Source organism: Podarcis cretensis, assembly GCF_951804945.1.
Source record: "Podarcis cretensis genome assembly, chromosome: 3".
In the NCBI taxonomy this organism is placed as follows: Eukaryota; Metazoa; Chordata; class Lepidosauria; order Squamata; family Lacertidae; genus Podarcis; species Podarcis cretensis.
In genome coordinates, this window is record NC_137172.1 from 56075070 (window position 1) to 56098652 (window position 23583).

A 23583-nucleotide genomic window follows, 5' to 3' on the forward strand; every position below is an offset into this window, starting at 1 on the left:
AAACTGGAATGAAATGAAGAAGAGTCTGCTTCACAGGCAGGCACTGACAAATCTACCTGCCTCCCTGCTGGACGTAAATAACTGGACAAGAAAGACTCATAGCAGTCTCAGATAGGCTCGTGCAATAGTTTGGCTATGAAAAGAAACAACTGCTATTTAATCAACAGTTTCTGTTTTTAGCCAAGTGTCCACAAGTAAGGCAAGGCCCCACCTTTGCTTGCTAGATGGGTGGAGGAAGAGGTGGGTTCTTGTCTAATTTGCAGGAAGCTTTAGAACAGGGGTGGGAAACCTGTTGTTGGACTCCAGGTCCCATAGTTCCCAGCTGGCATGGCCAGTGGCCAGGGATGCTGGGGAGCTGGAGTCCAACAACATAATCATTTCTGCTTTGGAGAAAGATAGAATCAGCTTGAGAAACACCTGTTTCTTTCCCCCTCCAAAGCTTTCTGCAGGTGGGGAAAGCTCTGCCTTTCTCTTTAGCAAGCATGGAAGGTTAAAGGGGAAGGCGGAAAAGTACTTAATGAGCAGGAAGTGTTGGCAACAGAGACAAGTACCAGCCCTTCAAATCTTCCTGCAAGTAGGACAAGACCCTGTCCCCCTTTGAAACCTATTGTGCTTCCTAGAGGCCCACAAGAAGACAGAAGACTCATCTACACAGCTGCAAATAAACCGTTTTAAATGTGTTGCAAAATGCAATATACAAATGTGACACTAGATGGCGAAACTGAGCTATGCAAAATTCAATGTATTTTTCAAAATGTATTTTTAAAAAAGCATTTTCACAGCGTTTTTTTATATGTGTGTAGATTCCGCCAGAATCTCCCCTGCCTTGGAGAATGGCAGAAAATGAGAGAGACATGTGCTGCAACTTTCCATTTGCTAGCACCTCTGCAAAGGAGAGAAGACCCCACCATTCCTTTCTGGCTTCTAGCAAACATAGGGGGCTTGGAAGATAAATGGTTCAAAAAAAGAAACGAAATACTAGACATATCTGCCACTTTTTACCTTCTCCACACTGCTTGTGCAAGTAAGACCAGACTCCATGGGCTTGCCCAAGGGGTGAGAGGGCAACATAGGAAGACGCCTCATGTTGAGTGACACCATGGTTGTATCTAGTACACTACTGTCTCCACTGACTGGAAGTGGCTTACAGATTTCAAATAGGATTTCAGTCTTTCTAGCCTATCTTGAGATGCTGAGGATTGAATTTGGGGCCTTCTGCATACCAAGCAGGTGCTTTACCATTGAGCTATGACCCTTCCTCAAATAGGTAGATAGGAATAGGCACAAAGGCAGAGGCTTGGGCAGTAAAGCCAAGCTGATATGTGTAGATTCCTGTACGTAGGGAATGCTATCTTCCCTTGTGGAGAAGCCTGGTGCTTACCTGTTCTATTTGATTGGTAAGACAGAACCTGTTGCTGCTCATGAACTGCTGCTATATGTTAGGGACAGAAGAAGAAGAAGAAGAAGAGTTTGGATTTGATATCCCGCCTTTCACTCCCCTTCAGGAGTCTCAAAGCGGCTAACATTCTCCTTTTCCTTCCTCCCCCACAACAAGCACTCTGTGAGGTGAGTGGGGCTGAGAGACTTCAAAGAAGTGTCTCTGGCCCAAGGTCACCCAGCAGCTGCATGTGGAGGAGCGGGGACCCGAACCCGGTTCCCCAGATTACGAGACTACCGCTGTTAACCACTACACCGCACTGGTTCTCTTCCCTTGTGGAGAAACCTGGTGCTTACCTGTTCTATTTGATTGGTAAGACAGAACCTGTTGCTGCTCATGAACTGCTGCTATATGTTGGGGACAGAGAGACTGAGAAGTCTGAAAACTGAATTCCCTTATTATCATTATCACAAGGCAACATGGACTGTAATTCTATGTATCTTAATTCACCATTTCACAGATCTGCACATTCTACGCTCCTAAACTTTATGATACCAATCTGATTTGTAAAACTAAACAGTCAGGGCCAATTCTGGAGCTTTTTCGGGTGAGCGCTCTGAATATGATTACAGCATGGCTGAAGTAGCATTAAGCTTTATATAAGCAACCAACCACTCAGAGGCTGCCAACCTTTTTCCCTCCCAACAAGGTGCTCACATCTTTAAAAGCTGGATCAGAGGCAGAAATTGAGCCGGTATTATTTTTCCTATAATTTCATTTGCACGTCAGAAAAAGCATCACCTGCTCAATTTCCGCATGAGATGCAACTGGTAAAGGCACAGAAGCTGTGCTACAGAAAAGCTGGCAACCCTAGCAACTGGTCATCTTTCCCTGCCTTTGTGTTCCCCGCTGACCGAGAACTCACCTCAAAATGTCATATACAGCAGCAAAATAATATTTGAAAAGTCACCTAAGAAAAACCAGTAACTATACCCCAAAGAGCTATTGGCAGGATGACAGAAAGTAGTAGGCCAAGTCTCTTTGCTTTCTTTTACTATTTGCAAAAGATTACTGAGGAAAAACTTGGTAATTCAAGTTTTGTTTCTGTTGAATTATCTGAAATATCTGACATCAAAGGAGATACAGAGGCGTATGACTGTGTTTTGATGATCAACAAAATAAGTTGCCCCCCTCACATAGCTAACACTTCTTCTTCAAGCCCCTATGTTCAAGTATGTTTGTCCCACAAACACTACCTGAAACTCTCTAGAGTTACCAACTTTGTAAAAACAGTTTTTGTCCATGGTAAGAATATAATTACTATTATTACTACTACTATAACTATTATTTATCAGCCACCTTACTCATGGAAATGACCTAAAGTGACTTTCAGACACAGTAGAAATACAAACACTAATGACAATAAACACAATCAATAAAAAAGTAAAAACAAACAAACCCACATCTGTGCAAGTAAGGAATGACTTTTAGGCATATAAAATGTAGGCATACTACACACCATTATATGAAGTTCATCTTGCTCTTCATAGTGTCAGAGAATTGAAAAATACAGCTACAGTTAAGTGAACAAATGAAATGTTTCCCTTGTATTGCTGTGACGACGTTCTGAAATTTGTAAAACTGCTAAGTAACCGTTTTGTGCATTAGGTGTAACTTTGTCAATTAAACTGTTGTACTGCCAAGGCCAATAAATGTCATTCATGAATATCAAAAAACAAAACAAAACAAAACAAGCTGCTGTAGAACATTTGACTCCGGAGAGAAGTGAAACCTTTTTAAACATGAGAGATTTTAAAAGGGCGATCATGTCAATTTCACTAATGCATAATCCCTTTGTTAGAGTGGGTTAAAATAACAGCAAAACCAGAACAGACTCAAAAGGTTCCTCTCAAATGAGCTGTCTATTCCTTTGAATATTAAACAAAACTGGTTGGGTAAGGCGTATAAGTGTTTGCTATTTACTCTTTGATTTGGCTGCATGGGAATGGGTCTTAGTTTATAGTTTCCTAAGATTTAACAACATCCTCTTCCATTACAGACTGCTTGCACTCCCAAGACAATTGGGAGTGGGGGGTAGTGTTTACTATTTTGGATAGTTAGTTCACAGAATAATCAGGGCTTGCATCAGGGTGTTTCTGTGGCTACTAAAGCACCTGGTGAACATATAATATTAGGGCTTGAGAGCTGGCCATAGAATCATGCACTCTCAGTCTCTTCCTTTTTACATTTTTGCTTTGTTAGTAAATTGGGAGTTTTGGCCCAGGAGGCAAGCCAAGCTAGCATTCACTCTCTTCTCTGGCATCAGCAATGCATTTTGATGTTCTGCTGTGTCAGCTTCCACTGCTCAGCTCTGGCTGAATTAGAGAGAGTAGTGTGCAAGCCTCCTAAATGACATGCATCGTTTTTTACTAGTATTAATATACCAGGACATATAGCATAATAATTTAGTAAAATATGAATCATAAATGAGGAAACCAAAGTATAGATTGCACAGAGATATATGCACGATCTCTCTTCCCTCCATTGGGTGTTTATTTAGAAAGAAATTTTTTAAAACCAAAATCTAAGTTACAGATTGCTAATGTCCCCAAAACACAAATTATACATTGTGGCATTGTTATAAAGGAAGATGATTTGATAAATTATTTATTCATAAACTTGTACAAGTTGTTGTCCTTAATAGTAATTCTCCACTCTGTATTTTATTCCCAGAGTGGAAATGCTGTCAGGGAACAATTATAGAGAATACTAATACTAATACTAATACTACTACTACTACTACTACTACTAATAATAATAATAATAATAATAATAATATATACCCCAATCATCTGGCTGGGTTTTCCCAGCCACTCTGGGGAATTATTATCAGAAATACAGTTTTTGGTCTGCACAGGGGGGGAAATGCCTATTGAGTTTTAGGGGATAGTCTAGTATTGGGGCTGTGCCAATGTATTCTAATACTCGCAATGGGTGATCGTGAACAACATGGGAGAGAAAATTTGCAACGGAGGAGAAAAGCATTTAAACATTACATGTGACAGAACAAGCCACTGGGAAGCTCATGTGGCAGGTTAGTTGTGTGTGTCCTTTCGATGTTTCTTTAGCTGCCAATTTAATCTCATTTGAGGAAGGAAAGAAGTAAAGGATTCTTTCGTGCCAGCAAGCCCTAGGAATACACCTTTATTTTAACAGCCTTCCCAGAAAGGAACCCCCTGGTACATTTTGGCGTTGTCTTGTCATAGCTATCAGCAACACAACAGCTGCTTGTTTTACAATGACTTGCTAGAGAGAAAATGATAGAGGAAGCCAATCTATGTCACATGGAGATGCTCATAGCAAGACATAACAGGTGGTAATACAAGAGGATTGAGGTCAGAACAAATAAGGTAGGATGAGCAGGAAGAGAAAATTCACTGAAGGCAGGGCCAGATTAAGACCTTTAGAGGCCCTAACAACTTTGAAGATTGTGGTGCCCCCATATAAACTATATCTAATTCAAAATATAAACAATAACAAACTGTAAAATAAAATTTTGCTTTTTGAAATGAAACAAAACCTACAAAACAATGGAAAATATTTATTTTTGTATACTTCCAGTTTATTTATTTTTGAAGAATTTTCTCCTACTTTTTCTAATTGCAAAACCTTTGATCAGATTCTCAAAACTAATCTTACGTAACACATCTGCTTCTATACTTAGTAGAGATAAGGTCTTCAGCCTGCCTTGCTGCATGCTTGTTCTGTTGGTATTTTAAATGTACTTCAACTGGGAAAATGAATGCTCAGCTGAGCAATTTGTGACCATTAATGTTAAAAATCTGGCAACAGAAAATTTCTGTGGTGTTCCCCTTCTTGATGCCCTAAGCATGTGCTTATTTGGGCTGATGGCTAATCCAGCCCTGACTGAAGGTAGAGAAAGGTCACATGACAGGAACATTTTAAGACAAGTTGAGTCACTTCATTCAAGTCCTTTGGAATAGTGGAAACCCACAATCAATGTTTTTGAAATGCCGGAGACCAGTTTGTGTAGCAAACTACCAAGAATACCTCCTGCACAACCCAGTTCTATAATGGCAGTGTGATACTTAAATCTTATGTCACAATGTGATAATTCATCTAATGTCTGAATTATTTAGCACATTGAAAATGTGATCTGTGCCATGATGGGAAAGTGCAAAGCATATACAAATGCTGAAGGAAACATTTTAAAAACGAAACCGTAGAGGTTAGATGGATATTTTTTTTAAGCCCGCCATTTACCTGGAATACTTGCAGGAGAAATGGGACCAGATCTTGACTGGTTGCTTCCAACGGGAGAGCCCACAGGGGAAGGGGAAGGCCCCCCAGGGATACTGGAGAGATGTGGGGAGGCATGAGGGGAGAAAGGCGACTGTGCCGGGTTGCTCTGCTCCCCTTGACTGCTGGTGGAACCTGATGCACTAACCGCTGAACTCAGTGTTGCTTCAGTTCCTGTGGGCAGATCATCAATGGAACCCGATAAATCCTGAGAAAAAAGAGGGGAGGGGGAAATTGGTAAAGGAGCAGTTGGAACCAACATCCAAGGTAAAGTATGTGGAACAGCAGAAGATGGTAGGACATTTTTCAATTTGAGACAGATGTCATGGAAACACTGTCTTGAGCTGAAAAGAAGGGGCTAAAATTTTAAACAAATGGAGCACTGTTTGGATTTTCCTCACGCCACCCCACAATATAAAGGCATAACAAATGTGCAACACACACTCAGGCATGTCATATTTCCTAGGAAGTCAAGGCTGTTAGAGGGGAAACGCATTCACATTTCAATTTACCTTATTTCTTACTACAATGTGGCTGCAAGTTAGACCTTTGCTAAAACCCCAGTGAATCACTCATGGAGCTCTCTCTCTATATATATATTACCTGGGTTTCTAGGACACTCACAGGTGTCCATTTGTGCATATTTTAATGTTCTCGGTATTTTATTTTGCAGTTTATTAGATGACTGTCCTAGAATCATAGAATCATAGAGTTGGAAGAGACCACAAGGGCCATCGAGTCCAACCCCCTGCCAAGCAGGAAACACCATCAGAGCACTCCTGACATATGGTTGTCAAGCCTCTGCTTAAAGACCTCCAAAGATGGAGACTCCACCACACTCCTTGGCAGCAAATTCCACTGTCGAACAGTGGACTGTCCTGTACACTGTCCTGTACAATTATTTATCCTATTAACCCATTTATACATGGTGAGTTTTTGAATATGATGCTGGTGCTGCAGTACAGTACTTTTATTCACTTTAAAATCAGATAGAAAAAGCAAGACCCAAATCCCTTAGCAAATTACATTAATGCAAGATTTGTTCTGGTGTGCTGCTTACATACCACTATAGTAAATACAGTGAGCTTATTTAAAATACCCCTCAGGCTTCAGGGGTTCCATTTTTATTTATTTATTTTCCATAACCACAAGGCATAATATTGGAAACATAGCAATCACTTCTGCTATACCAACAGAACACAAAGTTATGGCAAGTAGTGAATTTATGCCAGTTGCACCAGTGGTGTACAATCACAATGCCTGTGAAATAGAAAAAAATGCACAGAGCTGGCAGAGTGAAGTCCTATGTTACTTCAAAGGTTATTCTCACTCTCAACGATGACATAACAGAAAATGGTGGCATAATAAAAACATTCCATTGGATCACAGAATCAAATGCAAACGCTTCCTCATTTCCTTGTCTATCACCCAGCCACATCAAAGGATACAATTCTGACTAATTCAGAAGCCAATCTATGAGTTCCAGAAAGAAAAAACAGATCTCATATAGAAATTTTTGTGGCATATGGCTGTGAAAGCACAAATGAAAGCTCTGGTGATGGAAAACATGGTGACAGGGAACGTAATAATAATAATAATAATAAATTTTATTTATATCCTGCCCTCCCCAGCCGAAGCCAGGCTCAGGGCGGCTAACAACAATAAAACAGTACAAAAGTACAGCACAAACAACACTCTAAAATCATTCATTATAAAATTAACTAAATTCAAGCCATTGGCCACCATTGGGCCAGAGCTCCACGAAGATTGCCGAGGGAGGGAGTCAGGCTGTGCCCTGGCCAAAGGCCTGGCGGAACAGCTCTGTCTTGCAGGCCCTGCGGAAAGATGTCAAGTCCCGCAGGGCCCTAGTCTCTTGTGACAGAGTGTTCCACCAGGTCGGAGCCACAGCCAAAAAAGCCCTGGCTCTAGTTGAGGCCAGCCTAACTTCTCTGTGGCCTGGGACCTTCAAGATGTTTTTATTTGAAGACCGTAAGTTTCTCTGTGGGGCATACCAGGAGAGGCGGTCCCATAGGTACGAGGGTCCTAGGCCGTATAGGGCTTTAAAGGTTAAAACCAGCACCTTAAACCTGATCCTGTACTCCACCGGGAGCCAGTGCAGCTGGTATAGCACCGGGTGAATGTGATCTCGCAGCGAAGACCCCGTAAGGAGTCTTGCTGCAGCATTCTGCACCCGCTGGAGTTTCTGGGTCAGTCTCAAGGGCAGCCCCACGTAGAGCGAGTTACAATAATCCAGTCTGGAGGTGACCGTCGCGTGGATCACAGTGGCTAGGTCAGGGCGAGAGAGGTAAGGAGCCAACTGCTTAGCTTGGTGGAGATGGAAAAACGCATGAGAAGACTTAGGGTGTATTTAGGTACTCTTGCAGGACCCTGAATTTTGTTTTAACCCACCAGGCACCTCATCTCCATTGTTGTAATTGGGGTTGCAAAAGTGAAGCATCCCCTACTCTGACTGGCTAAGCTTGAGAGGTGGGCTTAGCAGATCATCAAAGTACTGAGCCAGCCCTTTGCAAGGAGCACGGGGCTTGCAAAGAGCCCTGCTGGATTTGGGCATGGTTTGGAGGAAACAGCTTTGGTAATCAGGTCCGCAAGCTGGAGGTTCTCTGCCCCCTGTCTAAACTACGTGGCTCCTCCAGGGTTTTAGAGAGGACATACTTCCCACTCTGGAGATCACAGGGATTGGACCTGGGACCTTCTGCATGCAAAGTAGGTGCTCTGACACTGAATTATGGCCCTTCCTCTAATTCAGCTAATGTCGCACAATGCCTTCCATGCACAGGTACCCTGGGGAAACAGTCGATGAGCAAAGCTATGGCTGGTTGGTGCCAGTGGAGTTGGCAGATTCTATTGGCACTGTTTTACTTAATCCATTGCTGCTGAGAGTAAATAGGACATAGTGTTAAAGGATTCCAGTACATTATATTTGTATTCAGATATAACAGGGAGAAACATAAGCCTCTGGCCCTACAGATGTTGTAGGACTACAAACCCCAGCATCCCAGACCACTGTCAATACTGGTTGGGCCCGATTTGAGACAAAGTCTGGCACATCAGGAGGGTGACAGGTTAGCCACTCCTGATTTAAAAGGCATTCTTTGCTTTGTGTGTACAGAAATGGGATATGACTCTGCAAGCCCAGCATCTGTTCCTGATATTTCTCAAAATGCTAAACCATGATTTAGCATTGTGCATGGGGTAGGCTAGTGGATAGAATGCTCTTTTTTAAAAAAAAAGAAAAGGTTCAGCACTAGACTCAAGCTTAATTGGACAAATCCCTTCCTGCGGTTTCAGGTTTATTATTAAAATCAGTATATTTACTTCCATGTAATGGGCACAATCTAAGGAGGCTACCTTGTGCCCTCAAATGAGAACACACCTGCTCTTTGTGACTATGTCAGTCACAGCTGGCAATGGTGGCCAAACTATCTGTTTCCTGGCCCTTGTGGATGTTGCTGAGCATTCATGGATCTCCCCTGAGAGTGATGCATCTGTGAAGCCAGCTCACACAAGCGCTTTGCTGATGAACTAGAGCATGGGTAGGCAAACTAAGGCCCGGGGGCCGGATCCGGCCCAATCGCCTTCTAAATCCGGCCTGCAGACAGTCTGGGAATCGGCGTGTTTTTACATGAGTAGAATGTGTCCTTTTATTTCAAATGCATCTCTGGGTTATTTGTGGGGCATAGCATCTCGTTCACACCCCCCCCCCAATATAGTCCGGTCCCCCACAAGGTCTGAGGGACAGTGGACCAGCCTCCTGCTGAAAAAGTTTGCTGACCCCTGAACTAGAGCACCTGTTTTGGGTTGGGGTCAATGCATTCAGCACTAGGATATACAACAATACGAGTATGAGTAGACACACACTATAGGGCCAAAGGGGTAAACATTGTTAGCATGCCACATTGGGAATGCTTTTCAGTAGAAGATGATAAAGAAAATATTTTTGTTGAATTTGTGAAATGCAAATCAAAGTAACATTCTTCATGTCACAAAACTCTGATGAATGTGTACTACTGTTGAAAAAGCCTTTTTAAGCTTAACAAGTTCTATTTGTAATGAAGACACATTTTCACCTCACAGAATCTTCTACCCAGGATCTTCTTTTCTAATTAAAGTTTATTCTTTTAAATAGGAATACTGAAGTATCTACAATTGATACTTTTAAGTTATTATGCAGTGTTTTAGACAGAGCTGTGGTACATGCCAGGATCAATTCAATTAAGAAAACGAGTTTTTGTGAATTATTTGAACTTGGCAATCAGGTGCAGTGAAGTCAGAAATTCATGAAGCAGTAATTTCGGTATATTAAGAGATATATGTTCAGTATGTATTTTAAAAATGATTGCTAATTATTATGTATAAAATCATGATGGAATACTTTGATAAAGCAAAGGGGTGCTTTTTTTTCTAGAGAAGTATATTTGTCCTACTGATAAACATTTACACTAAGTTTTGTTTTCATGTAATAAAGGGCATTCTTTGACAAAGTCAAATATATAACAAATGCAACAGAAACTGCTGATAAAACAAGTACAGGCTACAAAGAATATAATAAAATATGAAAACAAACTCCCTCAAGATAGGTTCAGTTGCTTAAAATGAATACCGATCTTGTGCATTGTAAAAAAAGAGAAAGAAAGAAATCATGTGCCCCCAAGGGAAACATGTTACAATAATGCACAATATGGCTTTTAGGGTAGCCATTCCATTCAGACAGCATCCAAGAAACTGATAACATTTTTTTGAACTGCAGGTAACCTGTTTTATAAGGCCAAGTAATGTTTGAAAATGTTATTAAGTATGTAACATACCGAAGGATAAAATGATTTGCAGTTCAGGGATAAAGGCAATACCCAAGAGTCCACTGTAATGCAACCATTTATCTTTGACTCCCTCAGTGAAGGCGTATGAGGAGGAAAGCTTGAAGGGAGGGGGGAGGTATATAGAGTGGCTTTTTCCTCCCCCCATCAGGTCACATTACGGCTTCTCATTTTACTAATCCCCCATGGGGGTGGAGTGACTGACAAGTCCCAGGCATTTCCTCAAGTGCCTGCCTTCAAGGGATTTCCTCACAAATCTGACACAGCTCATTCATAAAATCAAAAGGGGCACACGTGATGCCGTTCTGCATGAAGAGCTATACTGTGTCAAAAAAGAAGAAGCAGGGGCTGGGGAGTGAAGAGCAAGCAGGCACAGCTTTCAAATGCTTTATGCTCTCTTTTAAAAACGATCCCTACCCACCCCACCAGTATGTCATTCTCCATAAAAATAATCCAGAAGGATTTCTTTCCCACATTACAAGGCTAACTTGCAGATCATTTAACTTCTCATGGAAAGATATTAGTACAGAAAAAAGCATGGTTTTTTTGCTAAGGAAAAAAAGTCAGCTCTCTTCACAAGTGAATCAATATATTTATCCTATCCTGATCAAATGTAAAGCTGGCATATATGAAACACCACACTGTACAAGATAAAATTCCTCACATGGTAATAATATTTGTGTTAATCCTATGTGTAATTCAATACATATTATAAACATCTGCATGCAACTTGCCACGTGTGTATGTGGCAACAAACTATTACCAAAAAATTGTGCACAAGTTGATATACATGCATTTCTCATATATGAAAACCTACTCCTATGATTTCTTAGACATGTACTTTCATAAGAAAATTCAATGTCTGTGTACATATAGTGCTTCATACAGCAGCAGTTATATGTACTATACATACAAACAAACAAACAATATACATATAGTAGTACTATCCTCCTCCTCTCTCTGTCACATATACACACAATCACATATAATATGTAATAAAAAAACAGAATACACACATCAGCCAAACTTCCTTTCACCTTTTTATGTACTCTGCCATATTCAAAATTAAGTGCATTTTGCCTTTACTGTTTTCAAGATGGTGACTTTACAAAAACCTGACATTCTATTTCTGTTTCTCACACTATATATACAGAAATGACACTGCCACCTAGTCAAGTTACATTTACAATTCAGATATATGAATAGCAAAAGCAACAATTCTTTCCTGTTGACAATGATTATAGTAACATAACAGGTGAACATAGCAAATTATTCAATATGAGAGATTTGTTTTTATGTTTGTGTCACTGTCTGTATTAGCCTCTTTATGCACACATACATTTTCAAAATCAATAGTATATTTATTTGTCACAAACCTATTTAACCATATATGTGTGCCAATTTAACGTTTAGAAAGAAGCAAATAAGAGAAGTAGCTTAAGCACTAAGCTACTCCACAGCAGCTTAAACAGGGAGCCTTGTTAATGAAGAAGCTTTGTAACTAATACTTCTCCAGAGGACAATTTAGTCAGCAGGGCACCAACTCTATTCTTCTTTTATAAGTACAATCAGATCTACAATGCCTGTAAAGAACAAAGAGACCTTACTTACTGCATCTCATTCAAACCAAGACACCTTCAAGCTACAGTGCTTCCATTTATCTTTTTGGAAACTTGGCAGACTGGGTAATTGCAGGGATCCTTTAAAGGGAAGAAGTCCCCATACATCCCCAAAGGCATGCCTGAAGAGTCTGCTTCATTCTCAGAGGATGCATTTGGCAAGGCACTGGTTTCCTGGGAATAAGAACTGCTGACTACTATTCTTTTTTTTATATCCGTTTGTTTCATGTACACAGTGCATTTCTTCTTATTTTATTTTAGTGCTTTGCTTAGGGTTAAAACTTTGGGACTGAGTTGGAAGGGGTATCTATCTGTCTACCTACCTACCTACCTATCTGCTACCCCAAAGATGTAGAATCATAGAGTTGGAAGAGACCACAAGGGCCATCGAGTCCAACCCCGTCAAGCAGGAAAATGTGTCAGCCTGTGCTTTATGTTAGTCATTATACCATGACCAGGTCCTCAAAGCTAGTTTACAGATAAAAGCTTTACTGTAACCAAGCCATTCCTGTTCAGGATTTATACTTCTTAGTAAGGGTGTTATCTACGGCTATCTCCTCTTTACTCCTCTGCTTCCAACCACGCACAACCTTTATTCTTGTCCATGTGACAAGTACAAGAGCAATAAAGAAGAGGATCATGTGGTGTTTAGGATTATAATATTATGCCTTCCTGGTGGTACACGATCTTATCAGACTTCAACAGGAGAGTCACTCTCTAAATAACTCACAGACTTGCAATTGTATCACAGTCAGCAGGGGAAGTTTCTTGGCAGTAAACACTGTACAGAGAATCAGGAAACCCAAGGTTACTCACCAGAGAATTTGAGGGGAGGGAAAGTGACACAGAAACACAAAGAAACACACTTCTTATGATAAGTAAAGCAACATGCTCAAAGAACATTCCTAGAAATCCGCCTTGATTACATTTCATTGTAATAAGTCATTTCTACTGAAGCCAGCCAAATGCAGTAGCACTGTTACTATGCTTTCTCCTCCTTTTTTAAAGGAAGGAAGTGCTCTCCATGTCTGTAATAATAGAAACAATTCAGTGCATTATAAAATATAATCAGCCATAAACAAAGCAGCATACCATCCTACATAATAAGGAAAGCACAACACCCAGAAAAGATTAAATATAAGATTGTAGCCATGATTAGCCATGTAGCATTTGGTCAATACCAATTTGCCTTCAGCACCAATATACAGTTATCAGCCTAATTATACAGAAATACCCCATCACAGCTAATAAATTACCGCATCTCTTTTGATTTAAGAATTTAATTCTACATGGTGTTGAGCAAGTACATCACTAAAGTCAGTCACACTCTACTTTATGTATACTTCAAGTTCAATGGCAAATGTGTACAAATACTAGTGACAGCACAAATTCACATGAAGGCACAAAGAATGTGACCAGAATATGCACAGGGAAATTTGCACCTTGACTGGTCAAGAAGCGTAGTCTTCAAGTGATATCAGATAATGTACAAAAGCTGACAACTTTAATTAAGTAATATACACAGAGACCTGTCAAAAGATGGATTCTCTACTTGGGAACTTTTTATATTTCCTAGGCAGTGCAGAAAATTGGCAGGAAAGCTATTCCTATTTCTGAAACATTTCTGATCAATTCACATTTTCCAACATTTGTTGGCCATTATCCATACTGACCCGGTAATGTGTTAAATTCTCTCCGGATACTGAATGTCATTATTCAGTATTTATGAATTTCTGTAGTCAGCATTTATGGACGTTCTTCTGTCCACTCGTTATAATTTTTTTAAATGGTACTGTGTCCATGAGATTGTGAACCATTATTTAAAGTTAGCATTTGAATGCCTTGCCAGAGAGGCAGTATATATTAAATAAACTCAGATTAACCCTTATATGTATCTAAAAAGCTGTCTGTAGCATTCAGAAATAGAAACACACAGTCAGGATCTTTCCAGTAATGTTTAGAAGTCATAGAGATAACAGAAACCAGCACATGTAATGCTCATTTAATGCTGACAGTTTAGCTAACAAGCACACACCTCTAGTGAAAAACACTACAATAAATCAATTTAAATTCATCCATGTTTGTAATTGTTAGGCCACCTTTTACTACAAAGCAGCAGCTAACAGTGTTTGTTGAGAAATCTTAAAATACCATTTTGGTTTAATTGTCTAGACAGTAAGTTAGCTAACAGCATTTTTAATTTCCTGTGCAACTGAAAAAAGGAATACAAATATTCAAAAATGCAAGCGGGAAAATCATAAATTTAGATATACTGCCTTGCTCTAACATTTTTACAAATCTGATTAAAATTAAAAACTGAAGATGTACACAGATTTCTCACTATGTGGTGAAGTTTTCCTTTTCCTTAAAATAATAATAATAAATTGAATGTGTAATTTCATCCACAGGAGCCAATTCTCTAGAATATATATCCAGGAGGGAATCTTTCTTCATACCTACTGAAACAGTTATAGATTTTAGAAGGAAAATGATACCATGGCGTACCTTGCAGTTATACCGGTAATCTTACAGATCTCAACAAGAATTACATATAGGCTTAGGTATGATTATCCTGCCAATGGTCCTTGTGTCAGGGGCATTCTTTACTCATGATTCATTTGGAGAGCACAGTGATACCTCGGGTTAAGTACTTAATTCGTTCCGGAGGTCTGTTCTTAACCTGAAACTGTTAGCTAATGGGCCTCCCGTTGCCGCCGCGCCAACAGAGCACAATTTCTGTTCTCATCCTGAAGCAAAGTTCTTAACCCAAGGTAATATTTCTATGTTAGCGGAGTCTGTAACCTGAAGCGTATGTAACCTGAAGCGTATGTAATCCAAGGTACCACTGTATCTGAAATGCACAAGGGAGTTTCTGTAGAAAGATGTTCTCCTTTTACACTTTTTTGGGAGGGGCAATATTAAATATAAGAAATAATTTATTCTATTTAAGAACCCAAATAATTTTCTGGATTTTGTATTTCTGCAGTGTTGGCCTAACAATGAAAACAGATTCAGGACTAAACTATGGTAAGAACTGGCTCAAATTAAGCCATTTTTTATATTTTTATGGAGCTGCTCTGATTCTGCTACAGTTTTCTCCAGAATTCTGGAACCCAATGAGAAGAGAATTCTAAAGGGCTTGAGGTGCATAAAGAAGAAGATACAGTGGTACCTCGCAAGACGAATGCCTTGTAAGACGAAAAACTCGCAAGACGAAAGAGTTTTTCGTTTTTTGAGTTGCTTCGCAAGACGAATTTCCCTATGGGCTTGCTTCGCAAGACGAAAACGTCTTGCAAGTTTGTTTCCTTTGTCTTGCAAGTTTGTTTCCTTTTTCTTAAAACCGTACATTCAGGGGGTGCAGTTGCGACTTGACTTCGAGGAGCAACTCATAGCACATGGTGTGGTAGCCTTTTTTGAGGTTTTTGAAGACTTTGGTGATTTTTGAAGCTTTTCCAAAATCCGTGCTTCGCAAGACGAAAAAATTGCAAGACGAAAAAACTCGCAGAACGAATTAATTTCGTCTTGCAAGGTACCACTGTACTTGGAAAACATAGCTTCCAACCTATGAAACAATAAATTCTTATGACCCATATGCTATTAAAAACAAATCCGTAAAGCCTACTAAGAACCATAAGCACACCAGATTTAAGTACTGCCTGACATATATCCCTTTTTTAATACTAGAAAGTATAAAGAATACGCATTTAAAGTAGAAAAGAACAGCAGCCCAATATGTTTCAAAGTAGGGTCTTACTTCTAAAAACCCCCCTGTTTATCATGTACAATTTTGGAAGCAATAACAATAGGATGAATCATTTGGAATCATGTGTTCTTTTACATTAGAGTGGTGCCTCGCAAGACAAAAAGAATCCGTTCCGCGAGTCTCTTCGTCTAGCGGTTTTTTCGTCTTGCGAAGCAAGCCCATTGACGGCTTAGTGGATTACCGCTATTAGCGGTTTAGCGGTTTTTAGCGGCTTAGCGGATAAGCGGCTTAGAAAAGGGGGGGGGAGGGAAAAAAACCCGCAGGAACTCGCAAGACATTTTCGCCTTGCGAAGCAAGCCCATAGGAAATTCGTTTTGCGAAGCACCTCCAAAACGGAAAACTCTTTCGTCTAGCGAGTTTTCTGTCTTGCGAGGCATTCGTCTTGTGGGGCACCACTGTATATTACAACAACGTACTATAAACTAGACACAACCAGTATTCTATAGCAACTGCAAACAAATTAGCACATTAAAAAATTTACTCAGTATCTACCAAAAAACACAGAAAATCTACTTAGACGCAGGTGTGTTATATAACCTGGAGGAGAGTGCCAGCATCGCTTAGCTTCAGTGAATGAAGCCTTTCTGGGCATTCCATCCTCAAAACTCTATAACTGCCACCTTGAAAACAGCATCATTCCATTTTGATCGGAGCAGCTGATGGAGGTAGAAGCTGAAAGGTTTTGCCAAATAAATAAAAAATACTCTGCTTTGTTAATCTCTCTCTCTCACGAATCATAGAGTTGGAAAGGACACCAAGGGTCATCTAGTCCAACCCCTGTTCTCTCTCTCTCTCTATATATATATATATACATATGTGCATGTACACACACTTTGTTATCAGATTTATACTAGTATATGACGTGAGATGGTCAGTCACCAGCAAAAATGCTTAAAGGGATTTCACAAATTCATGGCTTATCATGAGTATGAGTCACAATAGGTAGAATGGAACCTCACTGTGCAGACACAGATGACCAAATAGTGGAAACAAGCAATCCTCTTTCACCATGCTATACTGGGATATTCTATTACCCTACCCCACCCTACTCAGAAAGAAATCACTCAAGTCTGATTCTCATGACCAAGATATTAAAAGGTATTGCAGACTGAAACCAAGCCACTCTCACCTTTTCTGACAGGCACCCTCAACATTCCATGGCTCCTGGGCTATTTGCTGCCTCTTTCTTTCTTTCTTTTAAATTTAAATTTACAAGCTAATATGCTGGGGACATCTGTGCATAGCATAAAATCACTGTCATATTGCTAGGAATAGGGTAATCATATTCAGTATTAGAAGAACCAAGTGTGGACTTGCAGCAAACTGTTGTAGTGTACCCACAGCCCTTAAGAGGAGTGCTTCTCTGTAGGATTTCAGACACCCTTGAACTGGAATCTTGTAGTCTTATTTGAGGCTCACAAAGGGAAGGCTTCTGGAGGGATGGAGGGAGGGTTCTTTTAATGCTTAATGTCTATCTTTTATGGACCTCAAAGCACACTGGAGGACAGCATGGTCCTGCACCCTCCCCTTTATTCATGTAATTCTGGATCAGTGATCAGGATAAATGTCACAGATCAGTGGCTGAGCTATTTTTCAGGCAAAATTGCCTCATCTTACTTTTTGACACAGTGAAGTCATCTTTACTACAGCAAAAAAAATAATCAGGATAAGGTCTAAACACTTCACTAATCTACCAGAGAGATTTTCTTTTTCAACCTAAGGATTTTTCTTAGGTCAAAGTTCAAAAAGTCCTGCTACATATAATGTTTATGATGGCATGGGGGGGTGTGAACAAATATATTCATTCCTTTTATTGATGATATTCAAACAGGAGTGGTGCTATGAAGCCAAAATCACACTTACTGATGGACAAGACACAGGTATGATTCAGCTTGTGTATTCTTGTTTGCAGACGCACAAAAATAAGTCGGAAAAAACTTTTAGGGGGGAACCCAAAAACAGGCTAATGGAGACTGAGCATACTCAGTAGCCACCAGAATGCTGATTGAGGGAAGAATGGAAAACTGGCACAGGGAAGAATGGAATGTTTGTAATTCTAAACTGGGAGCATTATGTACTGCAACATTTTGTTGCTGGTCTTGTTATATTTGAAAATCAATAAATATTGTAAAACAACAAGCACACCACAGGAAGAAGAGCAATGATACTCGTGTCACCTTAAAAACTAACTAATTTTTTATTCATCCTATGAATAAAACACTTAAGTCGTAATAAATTTGTTTGTCTTTAAGATGCCACAAAACTTTTTTTCTTTTTCTTTAAGGGCCTAACACTGTTACCCTTCTATAAATTAATACACTGAGAGGCATACATACCAAACAGCATTACGATAGCAATCCACAATTATTACAATACTTAAAATAGCAATCCTAATATACAACCGTTTATTTCAATAATATTTACACTGTAACATTACAAATTCATTACAAGCTACACACTATCAACTGCAAACACTAACATAATGTCAACTGATATTTTTATCAAATGTTACCAAACACAAAGTGGAGTAAGATATAATGAAACTGCCCAATTCTGTCAGGTATTAATAAATAGCTATTAGATATAGTGTAAATGGTGATAAGTAATATTAGGAATAAATTAATAATCAAACACCCCACACATCATTCAAAATAAAATATTAGGAAGTTTCAGCAAAACAGAATAAAAACACATTTCTTCATTCTCCTGTTTTTGATGTTCTGAATTTGAAGAGCTGAGCAAACATGCTCACTTGCTTGGTAATTGTTGTTCCATAATAGAGGTGTTGCTTGAACATTTACCCCTAACCCCTTGATGGCTCTTGTCAGGATAAAGGGATTAGGTTTGTGCAAGTGAGGCATAGTTCCTATTGTAGTCCTGCCCTCTCTTAATGTAATTTGCCTTGTGACTTTATAGGCTCCAGCTAAGGAATGCCCATATATAACATTGCCAAATTATTCCCTGCAAATAACACGACAAATATCAGGAATTACAAAAGGTGCATTCCACCAATTTCCTACCTCCTATTTTGAATTGTGCTTTTCAAAATTAAAAAGTGTGTTGAAGCAACAAGCAAGACTTCTGAATTAAGCAAAGGGGTAAATAAAAATGAAAAGCTATGTAAAATCAGAAGCAATCATGCCAATCTGCTAGGAGCTGAACCACTGCCAGTTAGTGGGCCTCAGGGCTCCATAGGATTTCTCAACATAGTGCCAAACTACAGCAATATTGTTATGGCTAGAGAGGAATTTCTCACAAGAGCTAACAGAGGCAGAAGGTCATAAATAAACACAGCAGGATTGCCTTGTCAGTTCTCATTATTAGCGCTGCAGGCACTTGCTTTTCTATGGGCTGCTTGCAGGTTCATTTAAGTATAAGTGCTCCTCCTCAGAATTTCACATGCTCATAAATAAAGAAAGCATTTCTTAGCCTGGGAAATGAAAGAGCGTGTATGTGTGAATGGGTGGGCGGATAGACTTTTGCACACATACACACACTGCAGAGGAAGCTGAAATTTAGGCAAACGCTAAGCCAGAACTGTAACATTCTTTCACTGTGGCCTTCATTATAACTCACACGCCTCTGACAGACCTCAGCCATAATGAACAAGAAGCTGTACTTTCTTACTACAATAATGGTCATCAGAATTACATCTGAGCAGAAAATGAAGTTGAGCGCCTAAACTGATCCTGACATCCATTATAAAACCAGGAAAGCACAGCTGTGTGATCATTAATGCAATTATAAAATGACATTTAGTGTTAACTTACTTTTGTTACAGAGAAAGATAATAGTAGTATTTGAAACGTGGAGATGGAAGAAAAAAACTGTATAATATTCCAAACCACATTTCTACATACTGGTGAAGGTGAACAGAATGTTTTAAGGCTTTGCATGGACAGTAATGTTGTACAGGTGTTATAGAACCTGTACTACTAATTTTCTTTTCCCTGGTGTTGAATCTCTGGTAATATTAGCACAAGACAACAAGCAACACAACTGTTGATTCCTGATGATATGTGTATGAATCAAACCCCTTTCACTTCTCAGCAAATGATCCCTAACTCTGTGGGGGAAAGATACAGGCAGCACAAAACCAAGGGTGCATGTGTTACATAAATGTGTGGTTTTCTCATGAGTGAAGAAGCTGACATGTTACATGATTTGGCACCCTGAGAATCTTAGCTTTCACTCTGTTAAAAAGAGCTTTGGAAAACATTGAAAATAAATAGGTAGCCAGGTACAGACTCAATAATCACAAAGGGTGAAATCCAGTGAGGTCCATTCAGAAGATATTTCGCAGTTTTGGGAATGTCTAGGAGGAGACGAGGAATCCATTTTGCCAGTGGTTTCCAGGGTGGTTCAGGGGGCAGAGATAAAGATGTAATACTACGATAGCATAGTGTTTGCTGTAGACTAAGATATCTAACAGCACAATCCTATACACTTCTACTCACAAGTAAGTTCTACCAAACTCATTAAAGATTCTTCCAATGAAACTTGGTATAAAATTGCAATCTGTGACAGAAATCCTAAACCGACTTGCTACTTGCTACGGAGTAAGTCTCATCAAACATAGTAAGAGTTACTTCTGAGTAAATCTGAGTACAAGTGACTCTGAAGTAAGCTGCTAGGGCAGGGGTAGGCAACCTAAGGCCTGGATGCGGCCCAATCGCCTTCTCAATCCAGCCCGCGGACGGTCCAGGAATCAGTGTGTTTCTCCGTGAGCAGAATGTGTCCTTTTATTTCAAATGCATCTTGGGTTATTTGTGGGGCCTGCCTGGTGTTTTTACATGAGTAGAATGTGTGCTTTTATTTAAAATGCATTTCTGGGTTATTTGTGGGGCATAGGAATTCGTTCATTTTTTTTTTCAAAATATAGTCTGGCCCACCACATGGTGTGAGGGATGGTGGACCGGCCCACAGCTGATAAAGGTTGCTGACCCCTGTGCTAGGGCATGGCCCTAATTCTTTTCTTGGGATGCTCATTTTCTTCTCCCTGTCCTCCAATATTCAATCTTTGTGCGCTTTGATACCTTAAATTTATAATGTTTTCCCCCTAGATAAATAAACCTCATTGGATTCCTATTTATTACCCCACCCACTGTAAATAATTTTAAAGTATTTTTTTCTGAAAACTGTAAGCACAGTAAATTATGCAAAATGTGAAAACATATCAAATGCACTTTACATAATTTATTTTAATTAGACTTTGTATTTCAGTTGTGCATAATCTTAACTGTTTATTTTAGGTACAGACCAAGCTAAAACTAAACCCTGCCTGGCAGTAGGTTGGGTTAAGTTTATTAAACTTATACATTGTTTCCCACTTTTAAAAAGTCCTGAAGCCATTTACAACCTAATAACACTAATACTAATATCAGTACAGGGGCTGGATGCAAATTATTTTTGAGTATGCTCAATATAGCATTCAAATTACTTCATCGGCTGCTTTACGCAGCACCCATAGTAAAAGCCGTAGGTCAGCCACAGAGTTAACTCTATCTATTTTATGCTTTGTATATCAATGTACAATGATTAATTGCAGAAGTACTAGTGTGAGCAGAGTGTGAAGGCTCAATGGAAATTTGGCACCCCATTTTCTCTTCTTCTTCCCCATATCCAACTATAATGAATAACCATGCAAAGAACATGTTTCAGTTTTCACTCAACAATAAGGCTTTTTTTTTGGTGGGGGGGATCTTAGTTGCTGATGGAACCTCATAATTTGAAATATTTTTCCATCTCAGTTTATTAGGACCAAAAACACTCTTCATTTTCAGAATCTCCTGGCTACATCAGCTCACAATAGTCTTTCTTTTTTACTTCATGATGCTCAAGGTTAGATCTCATTTTCAGCAGCCAATGTTTCAAAACAGAACTTCTGTGTCCAGAAACGGGGGAGGGGAGAATCCCACTAACAAATATAGCTACAGTATGTTTCCCTATATACAGCTTAAGTAAAATCAATTTCACCCCTTCTTGCAGTCTTATTTTGACTATCTTCCAGTCAAGGAAGTTATGCTGCTAGTACTGATGTGTAACGATGGGAGTAGCATTCAAATAATTGCTTCTCCAGACTCTGCAGCCTTTCATTACGCACCACTCATCATTTTCAGTGTCAGTAGATGGAGCAGCATCTTCCAAGTGAAGATTCTCTGTATTTATTTTAAAGAGTGCCAAATTGGTCTACACCATCTCAGAATTCAGAACAAGATTGTCCATTAGTAACAACACATCCAGAGGCAGAGAAAATGGGTTCTGAGCTGTAGATGTCCTGAAACAAAGTGTAAGTGTTGGACATCTGTTACTGCCAAGGCAAGCTGTACTTTCTATTTCAGAGGACATTCAATTCACAAGCAGATTGAGGTGTTACAGGAACAGATTTCTTTATGTAGCAGCAGCAGAAACTATCTACTTTTCAGTTCTGGATTACAATTTGACAGAGCTGCTGGAAAGCCTGCAAAACCACCCGCAATTATAATGTCTTTTATTTTGCAAGTGTTCATGTCCCTTTCCACAATGTGTAGAGACTAAAGGCAGCACAAACTACAGCAACAGTAGGCAACTTGTTCTCCACTGACCACTACAATGTAAAAATAATGAGTGCTGGGAGGATCCTACTAGTATCTGTGCTTCAGATATATGTAATTAACGCCATTTCTTTCTTAAAGAAATCAGCCCTGAGTGCTCACTGGAAGGACAGATCCTGAAGCTGAGGCTCCAATACTTTGGCCACCTCATGAGAAGAGAAGACTCCCTGGAAAAGACCCTGATGTTGCGAAAGATTGAGGGCACAAGGAGAAAGGGACGACAGAGGACAAGATGTTTGGACAGTGTTCTCGAAGCTATGAACATGAGTTTGACCAAACTGCGGGAGGCAGTGGAAGACAGGAGGGCCTGGCGTGCTCTGGTCCAGGGGGTCACGAAGAGTCGGACACGACTAAACGACTAAACAACAACAACAATTAATGCCATTAGAATACCATTTGTATTAACAATGTGAAGACGAAGCCAAAGCCGGTGGACATGTCATGCTGCTCTTATACTTTGGATTTGTTAAGTGTGAATCAACTGAGAAATCAACTGAGAATCCATCTCCCCAAACCAACAACTTCCTAGAAATCAAGTCACTTAAAACACATGTACAAGCTATTTGAGCTCTGGTTTTGAATTTTTAGCACATGCTACAACTCATCTCATTTAGCAACCAGTAGCAGAAACATAAAAACAAAAAGACTGAGATCTTGGATGAGCTACATATATAGGCACAGATCTAGAAAAGCATAAATGGGGTTCGGGTTGCAGAAATGGGATTTCCCACTCCCTGTACCACCTGAGAGTAGGCTGGCCATCTAGAACATAAGAAGAGTCTGCTGAATCAGAGCAATGACCCAGCATCCTGTTCTTATATTAGCCTACCAGATGCATGTGGGAAGCCCACAAGCAATACATGATTACAACATCAGTCTAGTTCAAACTGCAAAGGTGTGAGAGGTGGCACATATATAAGTGTTGGCATGGGGGCTAGAGAAGGAAAGTGGCAGAAATAAGGGTTCTACTCACTGCATTAAAATAAATGCTTTTCATGAAGGGGCTATTCTGAATCTCATCCATTACATTTCAAAATAGAAATTAACCCTGCCTCCAAAATGCACCAGACAAATG

At 39.7% G+C, this 23583-nt stretch overlaps 1 protein-coding gene across 13 annotated transcripts in view; it reads right to left on the reverse strand.

The window, feature by feature from the left end:
* The window catches only part of ARID1B (AT-rich interaction domain 1B), a 365703-nt gene that overhangs the window by 114704 nt on the left and 227416 nt on the right, over positions 1–23583 (reverse strand). For all 13 annotated transcript variants that reach the window (XM_079971468.1, XM_079971467.1, XM_079971476.1 and 10 more), the window contains one exon: positions 5663–5906. In XM_079971468.1, coding sequence (XP_079827594.1) covers positions 5663–5906 — 244 coding nt within the window. The remainder of the gene's footprint in view (positions 1–5662; positions 5907–23583) is intronic.